Source organism: Camelus ferus, chromosome 4, assembly GCF_009834535.1.
Source record: "Camelus ferus isolate YT-003-E chromosome 4, BCGSAC_Cfer_1.0, whole genome shotgun sequence".
Lineage (NCBI taxonomy): Eukaryota > Metazoa > Chordata > Mammalia > Artiodactyla > Camelidae > Camelus > Camelus ferus.
The window spans coordinates 3,371,323-3,381,067 of record NC_045699.1 but is presented as its reverse complement, the minus strand read 5'-3'; the positions used below and the strand labels follow the sequence as shown (position 1 = coordinate 3,381,067).

Below are 9,745 nucleotides of genomic sequence, written 5' to 3'. Positions count from 1 at the left end.
TCATATAACTAAACTCAAAGAGAAAAAGCACCATAAAATGACTCTGAAATTTAAGCAAATTTAAAAGCCAGTTCTTTATATAAAATACCAATTAGGAAAGAGCACTGGTTAAAAGGTAAAAAGAATTATAGAATTATCTTAAAATTTAATATTTTTGAGACTTCTAGCTAAGAAGAAGATATGAACCGAAGACCTGACAACCTTCTATATACCTTTAAGTCACAAATAAAATAATGAGAGAAAGTAAAAATATGCTGATCTCCATTATCTTAAATAGATATTGCTTCATTTTTGATGCTGATAACTAAAGAAATAGAGGATTAAAGTTAAAAATATTTTACCTTTATAAATCTTCCTGAAAGAAACTAAAGAAGACATGCATAAACGGAAAGACATCCTATGTTCATGAATGGAGGACTGAATAGTTTACTATGTTAACACTATCCAAAGTGATTTACAGATGCAAAGCAATCACTATCAAAGTCCCAATTGCATTTTAGGAAAAGTCGGAAAAAACCATCTAAAATAAATATGGAATCTCAAAGGAGTCCCAACAGTCAAGACAAATTTGAAAGGAAGAACACAATTGAAGGATTCCTACTTCCTCATTTCAAAATGTAACTACAAAGGTACAAGTAATCAAAAGTGTGGTACCAGGTATAAGGACAGACCTACAGACCAAGGGAACAGAAAAGGGAGCCCAGAAACAAACCTTTGCATATATAGTCAAATGATTTTTGACAAAGGTGTCAAGACCACTCAACAAGGAAAGTACAGTCTCTTAAACAAGTGGTGTTAGGAAAATTGGATATCCACATGCATAAGAATGAAGTTGGACTGTTAGCTTATAATGTACACAAATATTAAGTCAAACTGGATCAAATAGTTAAACTTAAGAGCTAACCTACAAAAAAACTTTATGACATTGAATTTGACATTGATTTCCTAGACATGACACTAAAAGCACAGGCAACAAAAGAAAAAAAATAGATCAACTGGACTTAATCAAAATTAGAAATTGTACGGATTAAAGGACACTATCAAGAGAAAGAAAAGACAATTCACTGAATAGGAGAAAATATTTGTCAATTATATATTTGATGAGTGATATACACATATAAAGAGCAGCCTACAACTCAACAACAACAAAAAAACCGCCCGATTAACAAACAGGAAAAGGACTTGAACAGACATTTCTCCAAAGACATACAAATGGCCAATTAGCAGATGAAAAGATACTAAAGATCACTAATCATTAGGGAGGGAAATGCAAATCAAAACCAGAAAGAGACACCACTCCACACCAAATAGGTTGGCTGTAACAAAACAAAACAAAAACAAAAACAAAAAAAAACCCCAGACAACAAGAAATGCTGGCAACAACGGGAAGAAACTGGAAACCTCATGCATTGCTGTTGGGAATGTAAAATGGTGCAAGCCACTATGGGAAGGAACATGCAGTTCTTCAAAAAATTAAACAGAGAATTACCACACAATCCAGCAATTTCACTTACACGTATATACTTAAAAAAACTGAAAGCAGGAACCTGAACAGATATTGTACACCAATGACCACAGAAGGATTATTCACAACAGCTAAAAGGTGGAAACAATGCAAATGTCTATCAACAGATGAATGGATAAACAAAATGTGATAAATGCACACAATGGAATATTATCCAGCCTTAAAAACGAAGGAAATTCTGGCACATGCCACAACATGGATGAACCTTGAGGACATTATGCTAAGTGAAATAAGCCAGGCAAAAGAATAAAAATTTTATGATTCTGCTTAAATGAGATATTTACAGTAGTCAAATTTACAGAAACAGAAAACAGAATGATGACTCCCAGGAGCTGGCAGGAGGAGAGGAATGGCAAATTAGTGTTTAATGGGGACAGAGTTTCAGTTTGGGATCACGACGATGTTCTGGAGATAGATAGTGGTGATGGTTGCACAACAATGTGACTGTTTCTCTCCATCCTAACAACCTTATCAGCAGAAAAGACCAGTGCATAGCAACACGCCATCCTCTAGAGGAAAAACACACCAATTACACTTCTACACTTGCCTCAAAAGCACCTAGAAGAACATCAGCTTTGAAAATAGGACTGGTGCTCACATTTCCGCTACCCATTCTAATGTATAGGTAAAAGTGGCCATGTGAGGTGATTCATTACCGTAACTGCCAGCCTACTCTTGAAGCATTACTGTGTTTTACCAATTCCAAAGAAGAGCTATTTGACTGTTCTGGTGCAAGAGCACCTGCAAGTAAACAACATAATCATGAGAACTCATCAAGGGATCACGGTACAGGTACTGGCATGTTTCTTCTAAAGGAAAGTCCTATGCCCGACAGATTTTATTAGCTTAACCAAATAGAATGCAAATGATAATGATGATGATGATAAAAAAGAATCCAAAATAAAGAAGAGTTAGCACCAGTCATAAAAGCAACAGTCATGACTCAGGATTTTGAGGGAACCAGAACTTTCAGATAGTATTCACGTTAACTCTTTCAGAACTGGTTTCGGTGTAGATCACTGTTATCATAATTTGATGCTATCCAACTAAGGAGAACCTGGGTGATTACAGTGCAGCCAGATATAATTCTAACTATATCAGAAAACAAAGAGAATAAAAATGTCTTTGAATCTATTTGTATCAGACCTAAGAAGTGCTGTGTTACTCTACAAGAATCAGACTCCAATATTTAAACTTGAAATGCACAATAAATAAGAAGCTCAAAATACAGTCTGGCTCAGGAAGTGAAGATGACACTGCTACGTGGTAAGGCGGCTATGCTTGTCATCTTCATTAGCATTTGGCATTTGACTTCAAGTGTACTTTACAGATTCATTTTTTAAAACGTATATTATAAAATAAATAAGACTATAACTATACTTCTTTTGTTAGAGCAGGCAGGTAGCTAGATACGAGCAGAGAAAGGGAGACACGGGCAAACAGCAGAAAACCACACAATTTGTGAACAATGGGGGTCCTGGGACAGACCAAGAGAAAAAGATCCTCTGGACGGATTTAAATAAAAACCATACCTTCTGGGTTGATAAGTGTCCTGGAGTCAGAAGGGTGGGACAGGACAGGAATCCCCACCATCCGAAAGCAACCTTTCGATCATTATGACCTCTGTCCAAATGTAATCTTTTGCTTACGATACCCCCATCCGAATGTAACCTTTTGTTCATTATGACCTCATCCAACTTTCTGATCAAGACTAAATAAGCATGAAAAATCCCTCCTCTCCACCTCAGAAGGAGGAGCTGGGATGAAGATCAGGAAGGAAGACCCCAAACCCCTCCCCAGCAATGAATATTCCGCCCACTCAGTTTTGCACTCACATAACGAGCCTGCCAAGGAGACTCAGGGCAGCCACCCACCTGGGTCTGCCCGCTCGTTCCTTGATAGTGTACCAGCTGTCCCTTAAGAAATCCTGGCTTTGCTTTCTTAACCTCTGCGTCTTGTCTCTGAATTCTTTCTGTGACAAGACAAGAACCTCTCACCTCCAACACTTTCAATATAAATGGTTCACTGATTTGTACAGAAGCATTCCTCCTTCATTTATTCCAAATATCTGTAAATTCCAGAAGCCAATAAAAATATTTTCTGTTGTCTGAAAGCTTTAAGAACGCTACGTTAACCCCCCAAATTAATATCACCTTCATTTTTCATATATGTTTAAATTAAAAGACTTTAGACTGTACCTTGAAATGTTTAAATGTGCGCTTACGATATTCACACCACTCCACAAAGAAGTGTAGGCTTCGGAAAAACATAAACAGATCTCTTCTTTCTTCTGCTCTGTGGAAATAAAGGGCCCTAGATTAATAAATATGGTTAAATGAAAACCCCAATCAGGCTTTATCTTATTATTGCTTTTCACAGATCTCAGACCAAAGCTAAAAAAGTACTTGATACATTTCTATACATTGAACTCTGCACTTTTGAGTATGTGCCCCTGTGATTCTTCAGACTGGAATTCCCTTTTCTCCACCTTCAAATGTTTAAATTCTAGCTATCTTTCAAGATATTACTGAAATGCCACATTCTCCTTGAAATCTTATTTGATGACCTGTGGTATAGAGTCCTTTGTCCCTAGTTCCTAGCACAGAGCTTCAAAAATCTTCGGAATTCCTGAGTGACAAGGGTTCTTTTTTTGTGCTAATGTGGTAACTCGAGGTGGCCCCTAGGTAGCCCCAGGATGAGGGCTGTTACCAGAAAGACCCATCACATGATTAAAGGGTTGGAATTGTGGGTTGATCAGTCCTACAAGGAAGAGAGGGGAGCTAGAGTTGTTTTATCACATGGCCAATCATTTAATCAATGATTCCTATGTAAGGTAACCCGAATAAAACCTCTGGACAACAAAACTCAGTGGCACTTCCAGGTTGGTGAATACACTGACGCACTAGGAGGCTGATGTGCCCAGATTCCATGAGGAGAGAGGGCAGAGAAGCTCTGTTTATCCTCCTCTTCCAACTCCCACCCCGCCCCACCCCACCCCTAGACTTTGGTCTATATATTGCTTCCATTTGGCTGTTTCTGGGTTGTAACTTTTATAACAGAACTATAATTTTTAGTGTAACACTTTGAGTGAGTTCTCTGAGTCCTTTTAGCAAATTTCTCAATCTGAGGGAGTTGTGGGAATCCCCAAATTCATAGCCAGTAGGTCATAAGTGCAAGAGGCCCCTGAGACTTAGGGCTGGCATCTGAAGTTGAGCAGTCTTATTGAGGACTTTGTCCTTAACCTGTGGATCTCTGCTAAATCTGGGTAGTGTCAGGACTGAACCGAATTACAAGACACCCACTTGGTGTCAGAATTTTTGTGCCTCATCACCACACCATATGTCCTATTCCAAAATAGCTAGAAATAATTCATTCCTATGCCTATGAGTTCCCACGGGAATTTATCTTAATTCTCTTAATACTGTACCTATTGCTATATTGACACCTACAAAGGCTTCTGAGCAACTTATAGGCAAGATACACATGTATTCATTTAACCATTCAGTCAATAAATGATTATGGGAGTAGAGTTCCCATTCTAGTCACGACAGAGTGGCACATTCCCTGAATGCCCCCATTAACTGCAATTTAGAACCAAGGAAATAACACGTAAAGCAAATATTGGAAGATTCTGAAATGTGGACAGAGGAAGACAGAACGGGGAGAGAATTCAGAAATTAAGGGAGGCCCAGGTAGTGAGTTCCACAAGGTTTATTTTTACCTCCTATATATCCCAATCTGGACACCAGAGCAGACTGCAAGTAAAAAAAAAAGGCCCAGGAATAGAATGCTCCTTCTAGTCAGCAGAGGCCAGAGGCCATGCAAGATGAGAAAAGTGAAGACTGGTTTTCTGGATTTTTTTTTTTTTTTTTTTTTTTTGGATTTGACACCAAAAGCTAAGGCAACAAAGCAAAAATAAACAAAGGACTACATCACACTAAAAAGTTTCTACACAGCAAAGGAAACCATCAACAAAATAACCATCAACAAAATGAAAAGGCAAGCTAGCAAACGGGGTAAAATATTTGTAATCATATATCTGAAAGGCATTAATAACCAAAATATATAAAGAACACATACAACTCAACAGCAAAAAACTTCAAAACAATCAGATTTTTTTAAAAAGGCCAAGGATCACTATAGCATTATGTCTTTAAAATAAAGGTACATATCTTAATTTAAAAAGACTTCACAGTGGGGGAGAATGAGGTGAGGGGGATTAAAGAGTACAAACTTCCAGTTATAAAATAAATAAGCCACAGGGATGTAATACATAGCATAAGAAATATGGTCAATAATGTTGTAATAACTTTGTATGGGAATGGATGGTTACTAGACTTACATGGTGATTATTTCATAATGTATGCAAATATCAAATCACTATGTTAATACACCTGAAACTAACATAATATTATATGCCAACTATATTTCAGCTTAAAAATTAGTTTCTAGAAAATATAAATACATTTGTTATCTATTTGGACCCAATCAGTCCATGTCTGATTGAGGACTCCTGAATATTAAAATGATCTAATATGTACAATAAAGAGGAAAAAAATTCACAAGTAAAAAAATTACTTTATTGTTAAAAAATGCTATCCATCATCTGAGCATTCAGCGAGTCGTAGTCTTTTTTGCTGGTGGAGGGTCTTGCTTCGAAGTTGATAGATGCTGACTGATCGGGGGGTGGCTGCTAAAAGTTAGGGTACCACCACCCTTATTCTTAAAGCAAGACAACAGTGAAGTTTGCTGCATCAATTGACTCTTCCTTTCATGAAAGATTTCTCTGTACCACACAATCCTATTCCATTTTACCCACAGAACTTCTTTCAAACTGGAGTCAATCCTCTCAAACCCTTCCAATGCTTTATCAACTTGGTTTATGTCATATACTAAACCCTATGTTATCATTTCAACAATCTTCACAGCATCTTCACTAGGAGCAGATTCCATCTCAGGAAACCAATTTCTTTTCCTCATCCATGAGAAGCAACTTCTCATCCATTAAAGTTTTATCACAGATTGCAGCAATTCAGTCACATCTTCAGACTCCACTTCTAACTCTAGGTCTCTTGCTAATTCTACCACATCTGCAGTTAGTTCCTCCAATGAAGTTTTGAACCCCCTAGAGTCATCCATGAGAGTTGGAATCAACTCTTTACAAACTCCTGGTAATGCTGATATTTTCACCTCATCCCATGAATCAAGAATGTTTTTAATGGCATCTAGAATGCTGAATCCTTTCCAGGTTTTCAATTGACTTTTGTCCACACCCATAAGAATTCACTACCTATGGCAGCTACAGCTTTACAGAATATATTTCTTAAATAATAATACTTCAAAGTTGAAGTGACTTCTTAATTCATGGGCTGCAGAATTAATGCTGTGTTAGTAGGCAGGAAAACAATATTAATCTCATTGTACATCTCCATCAGAACTGCATTGTCAATGAGCAGTAATTTTGGAAAAGAATCTCTTTTCCTAAGTAGTTGGTCTCAATAGTGGGCTTAAAATATTTAGTAAATTGTGTTGTAAACAGATATGCTTTCATCCAGGCTTTGTTGTTCTATTTATAGAGCACAGGCAGAATAGATGTAGCATAAGTCCTAAGGGGGTCCTAGGAATTTTGGAATGGTAAATGAGTATTGGCTGCAGCATGAAGTCACCAGTGGCATTAGCACCTAATGAGAGAGTCAGCCTGTCCTTTGAAGCCAGGTTTGACCTCTCCTCTCTAGCCACGGAAATCCCAGGTGGTGCCTTCCTCTAACATAAGGCTGCTTCGTCCACATTGAAAATCTGTTGTTCAGTGTAGCCACCTTCATGAATCTAGATCTTCTGGATAACTTGCTGCAGCTTGTGTATCAGCGCTTGCAGCTTTACCTTGCACTTCTATGTTATGAAGATGGTTTCTCTCCGCTAGCTTCAAGCTTTTCTTCTGCAGCTTCCTCACCGTTTTCATCTTTAATAGAATTGAGGAAAGTTCGGGTCTTAATCGAGATTAGGCTTGGGCATAAGGGAATGTTATGGCTGGCTGGATTTTCTAGCCACTAAATCTATCTCCAAATGAGCATGAGGACTGTTTTGCTTTCTTATTTATGTGTTCACTAGAATAGCAGTTTTAATTTCCTTCAAGATAGACAGATACACACACAGATGTATATCTATACCTATCTATCCATCCATCCATCTATCCAATGGAATACTATTTATCCATATAAAGAAAGAAATACTGACATTTGCAAAAACATGGCTGGATGCTGAGGGAATTATGCTACAGAGACAGAGACAAAAAGACAAACACTGTATGATTTCACTTATATGTGGAATCTAAAACACAAACAAAAAACAAACTCATAGATACAGAGAACCCAATGGTGGTTACCAGAGGTAGAGGGTGTGAGGTGTGCAAAATGGGTGAAGGTGGTCAAAAGGTACCAATTCCCATGTATAACATAAGTAAGTCATGGGGATGTAATGTACAGCATGATGACTGTAGTTAATAATACCGTATTGTATATTTGAAAGTTGCTAGAAGTGTAAATGTTAAAAGTTCTCATCTGAAAGAAAAGATATAACTGCATGCGGTTACAAATGTTAAATACAGTAATTGTGATAATCATTTCACAACATATACATATACTGAGTCATCATGTTGTACACCTGAAACTAATGTTATATGTCAACTATATCACAATAGAAAAAAAAAAAACTCAGTGTTCAAAACCACGCAATTTAGTACACTGGACATAATATTAATAAAGTTTCTTTTGTGGTTTCTTACTCAATAGCAAAAGTTTTCAAAAATTAGGCAATAAAATTTCTGATGCAGTTTAAAAAAAAGACAAGAAGAGGGAAGCCATGCAGAAAAGAACCCTCATGCCAAAGAGGAGCTATGTCCCATATTCCACATCAGGCAACTGACACTGCTGGCAATAAACAAAAGCATAAGCATGTGGATCAATGGAATAGAACTGAGACCCTAGAAATAAAATAAGTCAACTGATTTTTAACAAGGATGCCAGATCCATCCAATGGGGGTAAGAACAGTCTCTTTCAAAAACTGACACAGGGACTATCAGGTATCCACATGCAAAAGAATGACGTGGCACCCTTAATTCACACCATATGTTCTAAACACAAAATGAATCAAAGATCTAAATATAAAAGCTAAGACTATAAAACTCTCAAAAGAAAACACAGAGGCAAATATTTGACCTTGGATTTGGCTACAGTTTTTAAATATGACAAAATCATAAACATAAAAAATATAAATGGACACTTTATAAAACTTTAAAATTCTGTGCATCATAAAACATTATCAAGAGAATAAGAACAAAAACTATACAGTGGCATTTGCAAAACATAATGATCCAGTACCCAGAATAGAGAAAGAACTCTTAAAACTCAACACAAAAGCCTACAGAAATGCAGAAAACTGTAAAAGGGAAATAGAAACTGTAAAGAGGAGTCAATTAAAATCAGAAAATTCAATGGCTGAGATAAGAGCTGGACAAAAGGCAGTCAAAAGCAGATTAGATAATGCAGAGGAACGAATAAGTGACTTATAAGACACAATAACAGAAATCACCCAATCAGAACAGCAGACAGAAAAGCAAGTGAAAACTAATGAAAGCAAAATAAAGAACCTATGGGATAATATAAAGCATGCAAACCTATGCATAATAGGGGTCCCAGAAGGAGAAGAAAGGGTGATTGAAAGGTATCTGAAGAAACCATGACCGAAAACTTCCCAAGGAATCAGATATCCAAGTACAGGAAGCACAGAGGATCCCAAACAAGATGAACCCAAACAGACCTATACCAAGACATATTATAATTAAGATGGTCAAAGTTAAAAATAAAGAAGTGATTCTAAAGGCAGCAAGAGGAAAACAAAAGTTAGTTACAAAGGAACCCCCATAAGGCTTTCAGCTGATTTCTTAACACAAACATTTCAGGCCAGAAGGGAGTGGCAAGATATAATCAAAGTCCTGAATGAGAAAAAGCTGCAACCTAGTATACTCTATCCAGCAAGACTATCCATTATAATAGAAGGAGAGATAAAGAATTTCACAGACAAGCAAAAACTGGAAGAATTCAGCATACTAAACCTATGTAAAAAGAAATATTGAAAGGTCTACTCTAAATAGAAAAGAAGCAGGAAGCTATAGAAAGGAGAAAACAATAATTGAAAATGCAATAACTACAATGAGTTGCAAT

General features: G+C 36.9%; 1 protein-coding gene across 1 annotated transcript in view; it reads right to left on the bottom strand.

Annotated features, from left to right (window-relative positions):
• Window positions 1–9,745, bottom strand: part of CENPP (centromere protein P) — a 218,758-nt gene that overhangs the window by 153,689 nt on the left and 55,324 nt on the right. Inside the window, exon 5 of the mRNA XM_032477409.1 lies at window positions 3,724–3,820. Within this exon, the coding sequence (XP_032333300.1) occupies window positions 3,724–3,820 (97 nt within the window). The remainder of the gene's footprint in view (window positions 1–3,723; window positions 3,821–9,745) is intronic.